The 20,535-nt window shown below is 48.4% G+C and overlaps 1 protein-coding gene across 1 annotated transcript in view; it reads right to left on the reverse strand.

The window, feature by feature from the left end:
- Nucleotides 1-20,535, reverse strand: part of Tbc1d22a (TBC1 domain family member 22A) — a 273,067-nt gene that overhangs the window by 252,191 nt on the left and 341 nt on the right. Inside the window, exons 2-3 of the mRNA XM_028753701.1 lie at nt 2,830-2,886; nt 1,754-2,091 (exon numbers count right to left, since the gene is read on the reverse strand). Of these exons, the coding sequence (XP_028609534.1) occupies nt 1,754-2,091; nt 2,830-2,886 (395 nt within the window). The remainder of the gene's footprint in view (nt 1-1,753; nt 2,092-2,829; nt 2,887-20,535) is intronic.

Genomic DNA, 20,535 nt, shown 5'->3' on the forward strand with positions numbered 1-20,535 from the left:
GAGGCACAGGAGACACTGATGGAGGCAGAGTCACACACAGCTATCTGGGAGGCACAGGAGACAGTGACGAGAACCTGAGGTAAGGATCCAGTGTCCCTCACATCGCTTCCTAATATGAGGAAACATCAACAGCCATCAGGTCCAGTCTTGGGGAATCTCTTGCAAGCAGCGCCAGCTGTCCTGATGAAGAGGTGAGCTGTTATGTTCAGAGGGCAGCACTCTATGACAACAGGGGCTAAGCCCTGGGTAGACACATTCCTGCAGCCCCCAAGACCAATCTAACTAATCCTGGCAGAAGTCTCACTAGCTCCAGTGCAGGACTCCCTGGCCTCACTGATGGGGGTGTGGGCAATGGTCAGTTTCTGCCAGGGCACTGCAGAGATCTGAGCAGCATCCCTGTCCCACATACCATGTTCAGCAACACACACCCTGGTCCAGCTCTAACACACACTATCCAGCATACTGCTACCTGACCCATGGGGGCAAGATCTCCGGATGAGAACTCCTGGTCTCTGCAGGAGCCAGCACTAACAGGAGGAACTCTGAAGCCACAGACCCTAGGTTTAACAAAGAACCCCCCCCCCCTCAAGGCAACCTCTCTTGAGCAGCTCAGGGTCTTCTTGGTACTTCATCTGTAAAGGAAGAACAACACAACTCCCTCCTAGAAGCTTGAGGAATTTGAAGAATTTACCATCCAAGGGGCTGGCTATGGTACTAACCATACAATGAGCAATAACATACCATTATTATTAAGTGAAAAAAAAAAAAAACCTCTCCCAGAAAGCAAATACAGGATACTCAGCCCAAGATCTGCAGGACACAGCAAAGAGCTCAAAGCCACTTCCCCAGTAACAAGGCTTCCTGAGAAGTGTTCACTTGTACTGGAGAGGCTGCCACAATGTGACACCGCCAAGCTCCATCATCTCCCGGATGTGAGTCGGTTTATGGTGAGGACCCCCAGCCAGACACCCTGTGATCCACCACTCTCAGCTCCTCCATCTGGTGTGCTGGGGGCCGGCACCAGCAAAAACAATGCCCTCTGTCCAGCCAGGGGTGGGCGCTTGAAAAGTTGTGCCCACCACTCCATGAGCACAGGGGGTGAGCGGAAGAATCCAAGGTTCCTGCCAACCCTTGGATGCCGCCACTAGAGGGCTCCCTGCCTAGACTAAGCAGACAGGAGGTGGGAGAGCAATCCCCATCAGATTCAGAGAATTCAAAGCCACTGCAGTTCCCCTGTAAACTGATTTTCCGTATTTGTAAAGCCAGCTTCTCACCTAAAAATATGGTAACGTTTTAGCACATCAACTCCCAGGAGGCAGTTCTGAAAACCAGGCTAGGTAAAAAACCCTTTCAGGGTGGCCTTAGGCTACTATGGATCTGTTTTCTCATCTGTAAATACAAGGAAAGCACCCCTCCCCAGGGGAGGCATGCTCGGGCACTCCTGGCTCCTTTCTGAAGAATCCACGGATCTCCCATCTCCTGTGCTCCCCAGTGTCCCTCTTCTTGGGCCCCTACACAAGCCAAAAGCCTTGTCATTTCATTTTTAGGAAAGACGACCTCAACTCGGCAAATAAAGAAAAGACCATCTGGAGCCCACAGGCAGTGAGGCTGTTTCCTGGGCCTGGGAGGGCCATATCCACATGAAAGATGGCCACACAGGCTCTCATGGCCCAGAGTCCTGGTGCAATCAGGCACACAGCCCTCTTTATTACAGTCCAATCCTTCCATGGCTCTACTGTCCCCTCCTCCCTACCTGAAGGACAAGGAGTGTGGCTCTCACTGACAGACTTCACCAGGCGAAGGTCACCACTGGGAACTACAGGAGGCTCTGCTATGGGCTGAGGCTCTGGCTGTGGCTCTGGCTTCTTCTGTGAGGGCTGGCTCTGCCTCTGGCTGTGATTGCGCAGGACACGATGTGCTGTCTCCATGACCACCTCGGAGTTCAGGCTCTCTGTCGCCATTGCCAGAAGCTCATCATCATCCTCACCGGCGTCCCAAGCATCACTGGTATTGCTCTCAAACTCCTGGAAGGTGCTGACCCGCTTTGCCTTCACTGGGGTGGTGGGCACCTTGGGCGTAGACTTGAGCAAGCTACAAAGCAAAGGTGTCTTTATTGCGCACACTCAGTCAAAAAAGAATCCCAAGGGAGACGACACTTCGTCTAGATGGGGATGCCAAGGAAAGCACAAAGTGTGGGCATCAAAATAGGACCTGGCACTACACAGGCTGCGTGATAGGGAGGGAGGCATTTCAGACAAGAGCCACCAAGCAGAACAGAACTGCACAGCAATGGTGCCAAGGCTAGAAAGAGCATTCTCCCACTCCCTCCACCTCAGTCAGGCTCCTAAAGCAGCAGCTGAGCAGTACAGAGCAAGAGGACCTTGCAGAGAACAGGGCCTTTGCATACACTCTAGACAAACTAGCGTAAGACTCCAAGCTCGACTGCACACACCAGAGGCCCGAGTATAAGTCTAGAAATATGACAGACAGGTGCAGCCCTGCAGGGCCACACCCGCACTGTGCTAGGCCCAATACTTAGAAGAGCCAACACCAGGAGAGAGAGTGCAGGACTGAGGATGGGTTCAGGTGAAGTATAAGGACAGTCTGGAGCCACACTGCCTTCAAGCCAGGAGTGCCAGCTCTCTGCCCTCTGCAGGGTACTATGACCTGCAGGCCCCACATCCCACTGCCCAGCTACAGGGGGAACTATGCGCCGACAGTAGTGTCTCCCAAGGCAAGCAGCTAAGCCATCTGCTGACTGAGAGAACATTTCCCCTCCCTCTGAACCTCCAATGAGCTGGCAGAAACAGGTCATCGACTGCCACTTACGTGCCGTGTAACAGCGGATCAAAAGGCGGGTGCTGGGCTCCATACACATGCTGGATGCTAGGAAAACAGGGGAACAAAAAATTAGGGTTTTGTGTTTTTTTTTTAAAGTTCTGCTGAAAGCCCAACAGTACATCAAGCAAAGTGACAGCTCCTCAGCCACACGCCCAGGAAGAGCCACACTCGATCTAGCCACCCAGGGCTAAGGGCCAGCCCGATGAAGAAAGGCGCCCACGGGCCCACACACCCCACAACAGTCTGGACCTTCAGACGGATCCTGAGAGCGGAAGCTTGGCTCTCCAGGAGACCTCCCTTCAGAGAGCCTTGGGAGCCCTCTCAGACCACTGGGAAAGCTAGGGTTCCTGAGCCACTGCTCACAAATGTGTTTCACAAGCAGGACTCAACCTCACAAAATAACTTCACTGGGTAATTTCCACCAGATGCTCCTCTGACTGTCCAAACATAAATAAGAATTTTGTAAAGATTTAATCAATTTAGAAAGATGCAACTCTTCCACCAAAACCAGACAGGCTAAGCCAGCACCCTTGGACCTCGGCTCCTCTGAGTCAAGTATGTCCCAGAACAGAGGTGAGATGAGGCCTGGATATTTCTGTCACCTCTCAGCCTGGGAAGTCTCGAGAATGAAGCCACCTCTGAAAGCTGGTACAGCAGGAGATAGAGTGGCCCTGTGATGGCTTCCATGAGGGAGGGGTCAAGGCAGATCACCTCCTTTTCCTTCCAGGCACAGGAGACAAAGGAATCCCTACCCATCAGAGCCACTGTCATCAGACATCCTAACTGGCATACCACTCTGGGGGTCTGACACAAGACTCTGATGGAGAAAAAAGTGTGCAGAGAGATATAAAAAGCAATTTATGTTAGCACATGCATGCTTTTTTTTTAAGAAAGCATTTATTTTATGTATATGAGTACACTGTAGCTGTCTTTAGACACACCAGAAGAGACATTGGATCCCAATACAGATGGTTGTAAGCCACCATGTGGTTGCTGGGAATTGAACTCAGGACCTCTGGAAGAGCAGTTAGTGCTCTTAACTGCTGAGCCATCTCTCCAGCCCACATGTATGCTTTCTATGTTTTTTTTTTTTAATGAAATCCTGGGACCACGATGGCTCAGCTGGTAAAGGCTCTGTCTGCCGAGCCTGACAACCTGAGTCCAATCCCTGGGTTCAATTGGCTACATGGTGAAAGGAGAAGACTGATTCCCAAAGTTGTTCTCTGATCTCCATCCAAGCACTGTGACACGTGCATACGTGCACACACACACACAAATATTTTTAAGTGAGTTAAAGGATGATTTGCTTTTAATAGACCATACTTGATCTCTCTCGCCAGATCCTCTCAGATCCTCCCAACGTCAAAAAAAGAAAGAAAGAAAGAAAGAAAGAAAGAAAGAAAGAAAGAAAGAAAGATCAAAACAGCCGGGCAGTGATGGCGCACGCCTTTAATCCCAGCACTTGGGAGGCAGAGGCAGGCGGATTTCTGAGTTGGAGAGTTCAAGGCTAGCCTGGTCTACAGAGTGAGTTCCAGGACAGCCAGGGCTACACAGAGAAACCCTGTCTCGAAAAAAACAAAAAAACAACAAAAAAAAAAAAAAAAAAGAAAAAGAAAAATCAAAACAGCAAGATTAAAAAACAAAACAAAAAGTGCACGAAACAACCCAGAGTGCATTTTGTGTCAGCCAACTACTCTGGAGTGTGGTTGATATGCCCAGTCAGATTCCCTGGAGAAGACAGATTGTCCCTTTCAAACAGTCTCTTGATTAAGGATGAGACTTTGTGTGTCCGCTTCCTCGTCTCAGTGCTGGGATTTGATCTGGTTTAAACTTGTGCAGGTCTTATGCCTGCTGTCAGTCTCTGTGCATGAGTATGTGGATCGTCCTGCTGGATGTCCTTGCAGCCACCCAACGTCTTCTGCACAGATCCCTGAGCCTTGAAGACAGGGGTCTGATGAACCCTGTCCCATTTAAGACTAGCTTCTCCAAGCGTGTACTCTCACCTTCCCTCCCTCCCTCCCTCCCTCCCTTCCTCCCTCCCTCCTTCCCTCCCTCCCTCCCTCCTTCCCTCCCTCCCCCCTCTCTCTCTCTCTGCACATTGTCCAGTACTGATTTCCCATCCACAGCAAGGAAAAGCTTAGAAGACCATTTCCATGAAATCCTGGGGTTGGAGAGATGGACATACAGAGAGAGGGGACATACAGTTCTTGCAGAGACCACAGGTTCAATTCCATCCACATCAGGCACCTTAAAGCTACCTATAACTCCATCTTCAAATAACCAAATGTCCTCTCTGGCTTCCATGGGCACCTGCTTCATACACACATCCCTCCACCACCACACACATAAACATAATTATAAGTTAAAAAAGAGAGAGAGAAAAATAATTTAGGATCACTACGACAACTCAGTGGATAAAACTATTTGCCCCTAATCCTGACACACTAAGTTTGTTCAATCCCCAGGACCCATATAGTGGAAGGAGAAAGTAACTCCTACAAGCTGACCTCTGACCTCTACCTACATGCTATAGCACATATACACATATTAAAAAATAAAATATATAAATACAAATAAAAGATTTTGAAATAATAATGAAAATAAATCTTTTTTAAAAATGAAGTCCTACCTTACTGACTCTGTAATGTGAAATCTTTCTCCGTATTATTACCTCCTTCCTCCTCAGTTTATTAAAATCATCTGTTTACCTTCAGATGTGCTACTGATGTGAAGGAGCCTACAAGCAGCATATGTAAATGCAAAAGCTACTCTGAGGCAGAGAGTGCTCGGCCTTCCCTACACATACCTCTGTAACTCCTTGTAAATCTTAATTATTTCAACATTAAACGCTTTAAACCCCACAGGACTAGAATGAGCTCTGGTTACCTCATCTCTGGCCTGAGCCACCTCCCTGGACAGCATCACTTCTAATTTCACACTGTGCTGCCATATGGCTACAACATAATGAGTTTACCCAAGGTTGACTGTGAAATACAGAACTGATTTAAAGCTGTTTGTGGTTACAAGGATTGTAAGAACACCTCTGGAGAGGAATGGCTCCACAGCATTCGATAACCTCCTAAGGACAAGTTCCTGCAATGGGAATGCCCTGGCAGAAGGCACACACTTAAGGAGGTTTGGCCATGCTGCCAAAGGACAGTCAAGTAGTTCCCTCTCCCGCAACAAGGGCTGGCAGATGGCCAGACCCCGCTAACTGGACAGAAGCAATCTCCACATTGGCTCTGTGCCTCAGATATTTTTCACCAGTACCTCTTCTTTTGTAAACTATTCATCTCCTGTGTCCATCTGCTAACAAAGATTCGCCTTCTTACTGATTTGCAAAGTGAGAATTCCTTCTGTGTCATTCATGCTGTATGTCCAGCAAATACCAGTCCTACCAAAGATGTCCACATCCAGAACTGTGTGTTATCCTTTCCTGTACGGCCATCAGAACAGTGTCTCTATCAAAGAGAACAGTAGCCTAGTGTTATAACACCCTGCAGTCATTCCTATGGGAACACAGCATGAGCTCACATTACATCCCTTGAAAAAGTGGTATACCTGAACCTAAGAAAAGGGGGGCAGGCAGAAAATTCTAGACAGATGGGGCTGAGAAGATGGCTCAGTAGTTAAAAGGACAGGAATCTGGAACCCCAGGACCCGCGTAAATACCAGATGTGTAAGTGAGCATGGTGGCTCATCAGTAATTCCAACCTGAGGAGGTGAAGACAGAGGAAACCTGGAGAAGGTTGGTTAGCAGGACCAATGGCACCACACAGGCCAGTCGAGACCACCTCGCCTCAGTGAAAAGGTGAAGAGCAATGGAGGAAGTCTCACACTTTAAGTGGGTAAGTACAGCTACATAGATTTGAAGTGGGTGGGTACAGTTACATGGGATATGAGGGGTGGGTGCAGTTACACAGGATATAAAATGGGAGAACTAACAAGTTTGATGAACTCTGTCTAGAGCTTCAACTTGACTGTCTGGGTTTTCTCTCTTCAACCCCAGCCAATACTCCATGAGGAAACCCTAACTAGTCCCAAGAAGTGCCCGTGTGCACCCATCTCAACTGACCCATTATAATTAACCACCTGTAGCAGTCACTGACCACAGTAAGTCAAAAGAGTGAAGAGCCTTATTTCAGCCCCAACCTTCCAGTCCTCCCAGTGACTTCCAGAACATCCTGGGGCAAGAAGCAAGCCCCCACGGCCCTGTGCCCTACCTGAATTTTACAGAACCCAGGAGAATCAGATATGTGCTATTTGTCAAGAGAGAAAAAAGGTATATAGTTACTCAGATCATACAGAACCTAGAGTGTCCTTTCTCCAAATCTTACAGAGCTGTCTGACTCTGGTGCAGAGTTCTCAGGATGAAGAGTCAAAAGGCCCGGGTTCAAATTCCAGTGCCAATACTTACTGGCTGATAAAGCTCAAGGCAAGTCAGCTCTCTGGTCTTTAAGTTCCTCATCCTGGGGGCCGAAATGAGAATTTGCACAGGGTGCAGTTTTGGACGGGTGGCAGAGTGGGCTTGCCTGTGTGAAGCCTGGCATCCAAACAGAAACCAAGTACACACCATGGCCAAGACAGGCACAGTGGTAGCACTGTATATACAGAAAGTGACCCACATAGACCACCTGTCACAATTGCCAGTCTCTCTTGCCTCTAACATTCACATGCTTCTTCTATTCCCAATATATTTATATTCAAAACAGTAGGCAGCTTGGCCTGCAGGGCACTATTTGCATGTCATTTTCATAAAAGTCTCTGCAGCATTATCAAAGATTTCAGGCCTTTCCCTCCCAGCAGAGCGGGAAACTCATTAATTCTTCATAGGCAAACCACTTGTGTTTATTGAGTAGAAAATGTTCCAACAAAGTTCAAGCTCAGACTTAAAGGAGCCTCGTTTTTATCTTATTAAAATTGCATTTATTTGGTCTAGCATTGCTAAAAAAGAAAAACAGACTTCAGTGGAGCCACTGAAAAGCACTGGCAAGTGACACGCATACTTACCTCAGACAAGGAAACCTTTCTGTGAGAATACTCATGGCTGGGGGCGTGCTACAGGGGTATGTGTGCAGGCTCTCTGACCCCCTCCCCAAAAAAGTACATAAATGAGCTTTTGAATAAATTATACACCTTTTAAGACACTACAGTTATACAGGACCCCAGGGACACTTTGTGAAAAGCAAGGACACGCCACGTCCTGACACAGAGACACAAAACCTCTTGTGAATGTACATAAGGAAGAAGGCTCAGCAAAGTCTGTGACACTACAAAGGACACTAAAAAGTCTTAGCAGGGCTGAGCATCAGAGCAGGGGCCTCCTGTGTGCTGTGCCAACTCTCTACCACTGAGCCACACCTCCAGCACACACACGACCAAGACGCTGAGTAAGTGAGAAGGCCCACAGCCAGCACACAGAAGGCTCCAGGCTCTCTCTCCTAGATGCTCACTACCAACTGAGGAATGAGAAAAGGAAGTAGAGTATGTGAGCGTAAACACGGACTGGGTACCAGCCACAGCACACGGACCAGGTACTAGCCACGGTGGACAGAAATGAGATTAACTGGCCAACAGAACACTGAAAGCAAGTTAAAAATACCCATGTATATCTGATGTGCAACGCATGTCACTAGTAAGTGTTGGTGCAAAACCTTGTCCTTTTTGCATGTGTACATGAATGCAAAATAATTCCTATCACATGTGCCTTTGTTACCTTTCTATTGCTGTGATAAACACCATGACCAAAAGCAAAGTGGGGCAGGGGTTGGGGAGGTTGTTTCATCTTACACTTCCAGGTTCTGTCCATCACTGAGGGAAGTCAGGGCAGGAAATTAAGCAGGACAAGAACCTGGAGCCTGGAGCTTTTAAGGGAGCTCAGTACAGCATGCATGAGAATGAAGGCGGAGCTCAGAACACTGACTAGTTAGAAGCAGGGAGAAGGACCTGAGTGCAAGGAGAAGACAGCAACCTGCACCACGTGTGTCACTTCTTCCTGAGCTGGAGGACACGTGTGCTCTAGGTGCTATAGGAGTCTCGACAGCTCATTTCTATCCCTAACTAGTCTTCTAAGGAATGAGGCACTCCTAGGACAGCAGTTCTCAACCTTCCTAATACTGCAACACTTTGATACAGCTCCTCATGCTGTAGTGACGGCAACCCTTAAAATCATTTTCGTAGCTACTTTGTAACTGTAACTTTGCTACTGTTATGAATCATAATGTAAATAAGTATTTTCCAATAGTCTTAGACAACCCCTATGAAAGAGTCATTTCACCCCCAAAGGGGTGCACCCCACAGGTTGAGAACCACTGCTCTGGGGTCACAAGAGACAGACTCTCGTAAGCACTGCTTCACTGAGCCAGAAGGGTCAGAACACAGCAGTTCTCAGAAGGCAGGTCATGCAGATCTGATGACTAGAAAGCCCACAGCACAACGTGACAAGCAGCCAACAAGCAGAAAGGGCCTAAAGTCTGTCACCTGGACATGGGAACGAGGGTGACGTGTCCACATTGGAATATTAAATCATAAAATGAGTGGAACCGGGTATGCGCTGCCTACCTGCAATCCCAGCACTCAGGAGGCAAAGGCAGGGGAACTGAGTTCAAGGTCATCCTGTGCTACACAGCCAGACCCTGTCTCAAGCAGAGAGTGAGGAAATTACAAATGGTCCCCAGCTTAGGATGCCTCAGCACAATTTCTAAACTTCCCAATGGTGTGAAGGCAATATATACTAAGCAGAAAACACACAGAAAAATTTGAACTGTAATCTTTCTTAGGCTTGCAATACATGAGGCTTTCGTCAACACTGGACGGCAGCAGTGAGCCCCAGTTCCTGGCCAGCCCTACAGCAAGAGCAGAGACGATGGTGCTGCACAGCGCAGTACACCACTAGGCTAAGAGGTCTGCCGTGCTGCGGAGCTACGTGCACTTTACCTTACAACAGGGCTCCAGGACGGAATCCTTGTAAACCAAGAAGCACCTCGTGTCTCAAGCTGTAGCACAGACAAGCTTAAAAAACATGGCAAGCGGGGCTGGAGAGATGGCTCAGAGGTTAAGAGCACTGACTGCTCTTCCAGAGGTCCTGAGTTCAATTCCCAGCAACCACATGGTAGCTCACAACCATCTGTAATGAGATCTGGTGCCCTCTTCCGGTTTGAAGGCATGCATGCACACAGAACAATATACATAATAAATAAATTAAAGCCAAGCAAGCTGGACAGTGGTGGCACACACCTTTAATCCCAACATTTAGAGGCAGGCAGATCTCTTGAGTTAGAGGCCAGCCTAGTCTACAGAGTGAGTTCTAGGACAGCCAGGGCTACACAGAAAAACTCTGTTTAGAAATATATATGCACTATATAAGCAGGACTCAAGAGGCTGAGGCAAGAGGGTAGTATGAGCAGGACTCAAGAGGCTGAGGCAAGAGGGTAGTAGCTCAAAACCAGCCTGGGATACACAATGAGGCCCTATCTCAAACAAAAAGTTACCACTATATGCTGTATAACTACAGTACATGAAATATCTAAAGATTTACCCACAGAGACAGAGTAGATTACTGGTTTCCAGAAAAAGGGTAGAAAGTAAGGCAAAATAAGATATGGTTTCTCTTTCTGGGAATGAAAGTATTCTGATGTCAATAATGTTCTGTGGTCATAATTACATAATTCTAAATGTGCATTTTAAAATCCTGAATGTCTGGCTGGCAAGATGGCTCCTTGAGTGAGTAAGACACAAGTAGGCCTGAGTTTGAATCCTAGAGCAAGCACACAGATGGAAGGAGATGGATCAGACTCCCAAACACTGTCCTCTGTTCTTCACAGATAGGTTGCGCTTTTACCTATATGCATGCACACACACATTTGTTTAAACTGTGACCATTTTAAGTGGGTGAATTGTATGGCATGCAAATGATATCACTGTATAGACGGAAGGAGGAGTGAGCTACCACAGGCCAAAAACAAACAAATAAAAAAATCAGGGTGCTTCACATAAAAAGAACAAGAACTTTACATCCCATCAAAGCAAAAAAGGACTCCTTACGGGAACTCTTTGGTTACCAGCGTGTACAGAGAGGGGCTGTTAGCTATGCTTCATTGTCTATGCTGCACAGAGCTTGATGATCCCAGAACAACGCAGGTAGGTAGGGCTCACCCACGGAGCACAAGCCAAGCGCATCACTGAGGCCACAGGTGCAGCCCTGTTACACAGCACAGGTTCTCACTCACACACAAGCAGGGCAATCTCCACAGAGGGCAGCACATGACACGGTGAGTCAGGCAAGGGCAGCAGAGAGATGACCAAGGAACAGTGCCCTGGAACAGATACCTCACAGCCCCTAGGGGGCTAGAAAAATTTACCTTTTTCAGGACAAGGGAGCCCCATTAAAATGACAGTTTAGAATAAAGAAGAAAAGGAAGGGAGGGAGGGAGGGAGGGAGGGAGGGAGGGAGGGAGGGAGGGAGGGAGGGAGGCTGATAGGCATCAGTGGCTCATACCTTTAATCCCAGAATTTAGGAGGCAGAAGCAAAAGGATCTCTTGAGTTCAAGGCCAGCCTGGTGGCACAGTGAGTTCCAGGAAAGCCAGGAATACACAGAAAAACCCTGTCCTGAAACTGCTCCCTCCCTAAAATGGCAGCTTAAGAAGGGGAACTGAGAGGGTAAGGAAGTGAGAATGAAGCCTCAGGGTCAGAGGTACCTCTAGAGAGCTGGCATGGACAGGACAGGCTGAAGACACTGAGGAATGCCCAAACGAGAAAGAGAAGCTCTGAGGGATGTGCCACATTAGGACTTGGGCCACAACAGTTTTACCAGTCAGGAAAGTACATCAAGTTCTCCAGTTTGGTCTTTGCTTGAGGGGCACCATAAAATACTACTGTCTGCTCTGCACGACACAGCTCAATGAAGTCTCATCAAATACCACACACCAGCAGCAGCCGATGCTAGCACCAAAGGGGGCAAGAAAAACAAGTGCCGCTGGGTCGCTTCACGAGGCAGACAATCCGTCAGGACACAGTACAAAGAACAGTCAAGGAAAAATGGCCAGAATTCAGGCACAAGATCCCAGGTTCTAACGAGGCAGCCCCCCAGGCTGGTAAAGACAGCTGTCCCTGACACTGAGTCCACAGTGGCACCAATGGGCTTGCCCCTCTTCAGTACCTGGTCTTTGCCCTGCCTCTCGACTTGCACATATGTCCACAGCGGCATCCCTCGTCACCCAGGAAGAGCTCATCTTTATTCAGATGACAGGGATTAACATCATCCATCTGGCCTTGGAGTAGAAATGTTCAGAGAAGATGCTTTGTTCACACCAGCACAGAAACATATATAAGAGAACAAGCAGACAGCAACCTCTGGACCTCTGTCACTCAGATCTGGCTAGTGCACAGCTCGGCTCAGGCGGCACAGAGTATATGTAAAGAAGCAGTTCTCAACCTGTGGGTCACGACCCCCGCAGGGGTCACATAGCAGGTATTTACATTATGAATCATAACAGCAGCAAATTTACAGTTATGAAGTAGCAATGAAATAATGTTATGGTTATGGTTACCCCAAGATGTGGAACCGTATTAAAGGGTTGCAGCATCAGGAAGGTTGAGAACCACTGATGTAGAAGAAGACAACAGATCAGCATGCTGGACACGCCCTGTGCAAACACCAAGACTGGGGTGCACTCTCGGAGGGTGAATCCAAGAATGGGAAAGTATACCCAGGAGGAAATGTGGGACAGACCAATGCTTCACATGAGGTAAGAAGGGCTCTAGGTTGAATGTACATGCCTACAAAGGGCCAGCCAGCTCACAGAGGAGCAGCAGCTTTGGGCCAGGGCTCAGCTTCCTCGCTGCAGCCCATGCAGGGAGAGTAAACAGTACTCGTAGAAACTCAATGCAAGGCCAGGTTCCACCTGCACTGTCTCTCTAGTCACAGCAGCATCCTCAGCCCTGAGCTCACTGCACAAGAGAATCCACAGCCGTGTCCTGTGCTGGGTGGGAAAGCTGAAGGCGGAACAGCCCTACTATCCCAAGGAAAGAGGAAAGAGCATTTCAGAAAAGGAGAACAGAAAGGCTGGCGACCTCACAACAGCATTCTCTAGGACAAGCCACAGGAATGGGAAGAGCAGTGGTCACACTCCCTCGGACCCTGTGACACCTCTGCCTCTTATCTGCACACCAGCATGAGTCTGGAAGAAGAAGCTTGCAAACCCAGAGTCATGCCTAAATGCAGCCTGGCAGCTCGGGAGCTCAGTGCTCTCTGGGTGGTGAGGAGCCCAGCACACCCTGCAGGCTCTGAGAAGCTGGTGGGAGTCTGAGCTAGCCCTGGAAGGCCCAGTTCCAGTGGGCTGGGGTGAGTCAACTTTTTAGAGATGCACAGCTACAAGACAAGTCAGAGATGAGAAGTCGTGTGCTACGACAGTCAGACACAGAGCAGAAAGACAGCACAAGCCACAGGGCTCTGAGCAGGCTTCATCTGTAAAGGGGAAACCACAGTCCCATGCCCCACCAACCACTATGAGCACTGGACCACTCAGTAAACAATCCCACAGTCCTGTCACCAGCTTTAGGACTCCCACCTCCACAACACAGGCACAGCGTGGACACCCTGCTCTAGAAATGAGTTTTAGGAATCTATCCCTAGATTCCATACTAGAAGGAGAACATGGTCAACCACGGCTGCTCTGGAGGCCACGTGATGCTCCCCCACATCCCACTTCTGGGTGAAGTCCTTACAGCCAGCCCCTTGCTGGCAGAAAGCTTGATTCTTGGTGCTGGACTCCTGTCACAGAATGGCCTGTAAGGCCCCACATGGCAGGTACTGGGAAGTCACAGTTCTCGGGGGGAGAAAGGGGAGAGTGCTAAGTTGCAGGAAGAGGAAGGTCATTCTCCTGCCCAGGACCATGGCATGTTACCATGGCCCTCTTCCTGATGGAGCACAGAGATCTAGGGAAGAGAGCAGAACAGACCTCACTGTCTTCCCTTCGCCACACTCCTCTTTTTCCCTGGACACAGCAGGGAGCTGAGTCCACTTGCTGCCCTCATGGTATACTAACTACATAAAAAATAATCCCAAATCAAAACAGTGAGGCTTTGGTTGCTGGGTTTGGCATTGAGAGGTGCCAGGGCCTCACATATGCCAAGCCTGGCAAATGCTCTACCTGTGAGCTACACCCATGCACATGGGATTTTTTTTCCTTAGGTTTGTCTTCATTTAAAATTAATTCCAGTATCGATTTGCTATATTAAATATGCAAGGGAAAATATGACTCACATTTATTTTCAAATGTTACTGATGAAATGAGACATCTGACATGGCAACGTGAAGGTCTCACTGAGGGGTAGGAAAAAGAACTGCATGCATAGCAGAACCACCTGCTAGTGCCTCCACACACCCCCAGGCACTCGGGGGAACCCTCCACAGTGAGAGAATCCCGCTCCCCTGAACACATTCTCTATAGGGAGGCAAATTTCAGGGCTTCTAAGATGCTGAGAATTGGAAGTGTGGGTACACACAGGCAAACAGCATTTCAAAGCCACAAGTCAGGAGACAGATCTCTGAGAACATGGAGCAACAAGGACAAGAGAGGCAGACCTGTTTAATGCCAGGGTCAGACACGCAGGGCACAGGATAGAAGAGTCCCTGCTCACTTCCAGCACCCAGAATAAATAAATAAAAGCACTTTACAGTGGCTATACAACAACTTTGAAAGCGGCTAACCTGAATAACCAGTCCACGGTCAGGAGTAGGACTCTGCTGAGGGAGGTGTTGAGGACCATATGTAGTTCCTCCCCACTAGATAGACAGAAGTTAGAAGGTGGTCCTGTATGTCAGCAGACGAGTCTACATGTGGGCCATTCTATGCTGGAAGCTCAAGGGGGAAATCATTTCCGCTCATCCTAGCTACAGGCAGAATCAGACTCCTGCAGTTAGAGGAAGCGCATTCCCACTCTCAGCAGAACAACGCTCCAGCTTCTCAAGACAGCACATTCCTTGGATCTGACCCCCTCCTCCCTGTGCAAGGCCAACAGCTGTGGACCAAGTTCCAATCACACAGAGTCTCTGCAATCATTTTACAAGTTCACATGGTCACACTTGGACCCGCCACAGGCCAGGACTAACCCCCAGTCAAGGCCAACTAGTTGATCACATTGACTTCTCTCTGTCATGTAACGTGGCTTCCTCACAGGTTCTAGGGATGGGGACACAGACCTTTGGGACCATGACTCTGCTTACTGGGCCACAGGCTGGTAATCATGCCCACACCTGACATCCAGGCTGTCAGTGAATGTACAAGTTCCACTTGACCCTGTCCACTCCTCTCCAAAAGCCTCTGTCTGCCCTTAGCCTGCCTGCTTCCTCTTGCCCACTCTGCAAGGCTGAGCACCATGCCCTGCTTAAAGGCCTCCAATGCTCTCAAGACTCGGACTTCAGGCCCAGAACCTCTCCACAGCCTTCAAAGGCCTCCAAAGCCTTTGCAGCCCGGCGTGCTGTAGCTGCTCTCATCCCTCCTCAGCCACCACAGTTGTCCCCTGCAGCCCACCCTGCATCTCTGAGGACAGCCGCCTTCTGCACTTCCAGGTCCCAGCTTAAACAGAATGTCCTTGGAAAGGAAGTGATCATTTCCCCTTGTAGGATCCTGGTATTTATACCAACATGCCAAATTATGACCTTCACAGAACTTCAACCAGCATGCAACTTCACATGTGCACTGACCCTAACCCCTGCTGGCCTCCATGGGCTACATCTGCTTGTCCAGCATTCAGTCTCTGGCACATCGAAGGTGCTTCTACACATGTGAATGGCTCCATTATCCCCAGCACTCCTCCCCCTTTAGTTGAGACTGAATCGGACCTATTGAGCAGTCTCATTTGCTCACACTCCTCATGGCTCCAACAGCAGGGGCTGAAAGCTCTCCAGGGCACAGCACTAAGGCTGCCCCTCTACCCTAGCCTTACCCCAAGAATGCAGGACCTCGCCATAATTGAGCTTGGCCTTTCTTGCCAACATAGCACTTCCACATACCATCCTGCCCCTACCCCAGCAGCAGGCACTCCCTCCTGCCAGAAGGACTCAGAGTCAAGCAGAGCATGCTAAAATATTAAGCTTCAGTTCCACACTGAAAGGCTGCCTGTGTTCACAAACCAATGTGTGGGAGTTTGTCTTGGCATTTAAAGTTAAGTGTGGCAGGAATTCCAACTGTGATGGTGGCAGAAAGCAGCAGCTCCTCAGGAGTCAACAGAGTCGGTGACTCCAGAAAGAACAGACCCACAAGACACAGGGACCCAGACCTTCTAATTTTTATTACCTGCCTACCGCCTTCCCCACTTCAGTAACCGCCACCCCTGTCCTCTGCCCGAAAGTGTCCCCAGAGCCTCCTACATGGCCTTCCTGCTTCTGCCCTTCTCGTCTCTGTCTGTCTCTCTTTATTAAAGCAACCAAAACACCCTGTTACACACAGGGCTGCCCCGCCCCCAAACAGCTACTCAAGTCCCCTGAAGGCTCTGACCCATTCAGAAGGAAAGAATAACAGTCCATATCTTCCTTTGATCATATAACCCTGTCCACCACCTCAGCTACAGCAACCTCGCTCCTTCCTCACACGCCAGGCAGACTGTGTGAGGAGCAGAGCCTCTGGTACTTGGCACCCCTCTGCCTAGGGCCCCCTTCCTCCAGCCATCCAGGGCTTTCCCTCACTGCCTACAGATCTGTGCTCAGAAGGCACTTTCTCAGTGAGAGGTGTCCAGACACTGCACCACCACGAGGCCCTCCAGCTATACCTGCCTCTAAACTACACACCCTCCTTCCTCAAAGATTTGATAGTGGTTACCACCTTCCAACAATCAGTTCTCCGAGGACAGAGCACAAATCCTAGTCAATTTTGTTCCTGCCAAATAGCATGAGTTAAATAGAAATTAACTGGATGAATAACTTATTAAGCTCTCAGGTAGTCCAAGAAATATCTATCTCTATTAATCAATCTATCTATCTATCTATCTATCTATCTCTATATCTCTGTCTGTCTGTCTGTCTGTCTGTAAAAATGGAGGTGCTAGATAGTTCTGTGTCAACTTCACACAAGCTAGTTATCTGAAATGAGGGAACCTCAACTAAGAAAATGCCCCCATAAGATCTGGCTGTAGGGCATTTTCTTAATTAGTGATTAACTGGGGAAGGGCTCAGCCCATTGTGGGCAGCGTCATCCCTAGGCTGGTGGTCCTGGGTCTACAAGAAAATAATCTGAACAAGCCATGGAGAACAAGCCAGTAAGCAGCATTCCTCATGACCTCTGCATCAGCTCCTGCCTCCAGGTCCCTGTCCTGTTTGAGTTCCTATCCTGACTTCCTTCGATAATGAACAGTGATAAACCCTTCCTCCCCAACTTATTTCTGGTCATGGTATTTTGTCACAGCAATAGAAATCCTCACTAAGACATAGGTCAGGAAAATCTTCCCTTGGCTGCCACAGCCATCTGATCCACTATAGCTCCGTCCCATTACAAATACAGCAGCAGCCAACAGCTCCAGGAAAGGCAAAAATTGGAAGTATCACACATATCACAGGACGAGATGACTAAAACCCACTCAGATCTGTAGCCTCCTGGAAGAAGGTATAGTCTTTCTATGTGTCTGCTCATCCAGAAAAGGAAATTGAAAAAAAAAAAAACTCCATTAAATACACATACAAAGACCAGGAAGTGCACATAGCAGAGGGGTCTTAAGACCATCTATCACACAACTCTCTTAGCTAAATCGTTTTCTCACTCAGGCTAATGTGAGAGATAGCTGGCATCAACCACCATTTCTCAGACCTTCACAATGAAGAGGAGAACAGGGTACTTCCTAGACAGCCAGAGCTGGTGGCCTAACTGTAGAAGCCTGTGTGTGAAAGAGTACTTGAGTCCAAGCTGTGGCTGAACCAGCAAGGCATTAAGGGAGCAGGTTGCAGGTGAAGTGTGAAGAGTAAAAAAACGTAAGCGAGGAGGGAAGGAACATTCGGTCAGCTAAACAGAGCATGAAAATGCCGCTTTCCATGTATATGGAAAGAACGGCATGGGATGTGGGAGACCCTAGGAGCGAAGGCCAGCAGCACTGCAAAGGGAACAGTTGAAAAGAATGATTAGGAGTGGGGGCTAAAAAGCTGAGCACTGGCCAGGTTACAATGGTGTGAGACAGCACAAAGGAACACCTGTGTGTAGCAGGCATGACTAGACAAACAACCAAGGGCTTTAAACCCACCCTGCCTTGCTGAATGTTGCCTAGAGGACAAAGCCATGTTTTGCAAACGGCAAATTCCTAGTAGACAATGTATCAGTGGAGCACTAGAACAGTATATGGCAAACACCTGGTCCATCCATCATCTTCACTATCAAGGAACTGAGAAGGGTTTTGCTGTGCAAAACTCCCTTCACTGTCTGGAACTTGGAGGTAAAACTCTGTGGTCACACACACGTACACACGTACACACACACACACACACACACACAGGGCTTCCCTGGTTAAAGACAAAAATCAGGAGCCCCACTTGAAGAGTGGGCAAGACCCTGGGAGCCTGGCCGAGATCTCAGCTAGCACTTTCCTGTACAGGTGAAAACCCAGAATGTGAGCACTGAACAACTCAGGAAAGAATGGGGCACACCTTTGCACACTCTTCTTCTGGGAGACTTCCAGACCTGTCACCAAAAACAGAAACACTACCACCACAGGGGAAGGCTACAGGGCACAAGGGCAGCGCAGGGGCTGCACTGGCTCTCTTCAGGACCCACCCTCTGCCCTGTCCAGTCCTCAGCAGCATCCTCCAGCAAGTCACAAGACTCCTCATCAGTTCTGTAACTTGGGAGCTGTTCTCAAAAGTGCCTGATATGCAACACAGCAAAAGCTGAGAGGAAAGAAGTCTGCCTTTGGTCATGTGGGGTCACACTGAAAACACTGGGACTGTGCCAGTTTCCTGTGACATCCGTAGTAGCCTCAAGAGTTGGAAATGTTTCCCATCTTGGGTAGTGAAACCAAGATGTCAGCAGATTGTGCTGTCTGTGAGGGCCATTTCCTGTCATGTCTAGCTTCTGGTGGTTGCGGGCAATCCCGGTTTTGACTTGTAAACACATTATTCCAATATCTGCTTCTATCTTGCATGGTCACCCCCCCCACACACACACACACACACACTTCTGCCTCTCTCGGTATATGAAGTTCCTTGTTCTTATGGGAACCAGAGACTGAATGAGGGCCTTCCCCTCCCCATTGCAGTATGATGTCATCTTAGCTCAATATCGTCGACAAAGACCCTGCTTCCAAGCAAGGTCACAGTCACAGTCCAAGGATTAGGGATGTCACTGTTCAGCCCAGTACAAAGACAGACTACCACACCGGGTATAGTGACCCACTTGTATACTCAGGAGCATGAGGCAGGAGGATCAGAAGCTCAAGACTAGCCTGCACTATAAATGAGACCCTATCTCAAAAAAAAGTACTATTAAGAGACAGTATTTGATGGACAGGGTCATTGAGTTCTACAACTCCATACAGGAACGCCATTACTGTTCTATCTCAGTTGACTCTCAACAATAAATTACACTTCATACTTCGCGAACCGAGTCACGAGATGTAAAGGCAAGGACAGACGTCACACTGTCACGTCCTTTTGTTTATCTGGGCACTAGGCTCTACATGTTTGTCCCTGTCACAGTAGGACCTGCAACTCTTAGCCCGGTACCTTCCACTTGTCTTAAACTACAACAATTCGTTTTTATAAAAGTTCTTAACTATTCAATCAAGCCCAGTCCTGGTACTGTAAAAAAAAATAAAATAAAAAAAATAAAAAATAAAAAAATACATTGTCTGGGTACCTCCAAGGACTCCCTCCATCTTCCAAGTCACTGTGGCCCAGCAGTCAGTAACCCCTGCCGACCCCCAGCCACTCTGAAAAGCACATTTTGTGACTGAGTGCCGTGGATGTCAACGTTTACAATTTTAACACACACACGGTAGTGTCTCTTATGAAGCACGAGAAGACAAACCATTTTCTGTGCTCATGAATGGTTCTATTTAAATTACTTCAATGTCAAAAATCTTCAGGAGAGGTAGCTAATGTTAGAATCTTAGATTTCATATCTGAGACTTTGGTTTGGGAACAGAATAAACTATGTTTGAAATCTTGAGATGGACTTTTCTGAAATATAGTCTAGTCAGTGACTGAGTTGATCGTAGGTCTTTTCCGGGTACTGTCTCTTCATTCCCTAAGGCCTAGAGAGGCATCAGGCCATAACAAATCACAGAAGGACTTTGGAGTTCCATAGCTTCCAGACTGCACCCAGGTGTTTTTATTATTATTCTTTGTTTCCTGTTGCTGTCAGAAGACTGCTGTCTAGAGGCCAGAAGGTGAGACCACAGAAATTCACAAAGTGCTTCCACATTCAAAGCAAAAACATCAGCCCACAGGGGAGATGAGGGAAGAAAAACTAAGTACTCAACCCACCATACACCCAGCAGAGACCGATCTCCTCTGCAGGCGCTGCCTCTCCCTGACCAGTTTCCTGACTCCACCAAACTCTCCAGGACATGACCTGGGTCAGTTCCTTCCAGCTTCCCCAGGGAGACAAGGAGTTTCGCAGGAGAGAACCTGCCAGGCTCTGGAGGCACTTGGGGCAGCTTCTTGTCCTCCTTGTTCTTAGGTGCGGCCACTGTCACCTTCCAGACCCCACACT

Source organism: Grammomys surdaster, unplaced genomic scaffold (assembly GCF_004785775.1).
Source record: "Grammomys surdaster isolate TR1022 unplaced genomic scaffold, NIH_TR_1.0 125953, whole genome shotgun sequence".
NCBI lineage: Eukaryota > Metazoa > Chordata > Mammalia > Rodentia > Muridae > Grammomys > Grammomys surdaster.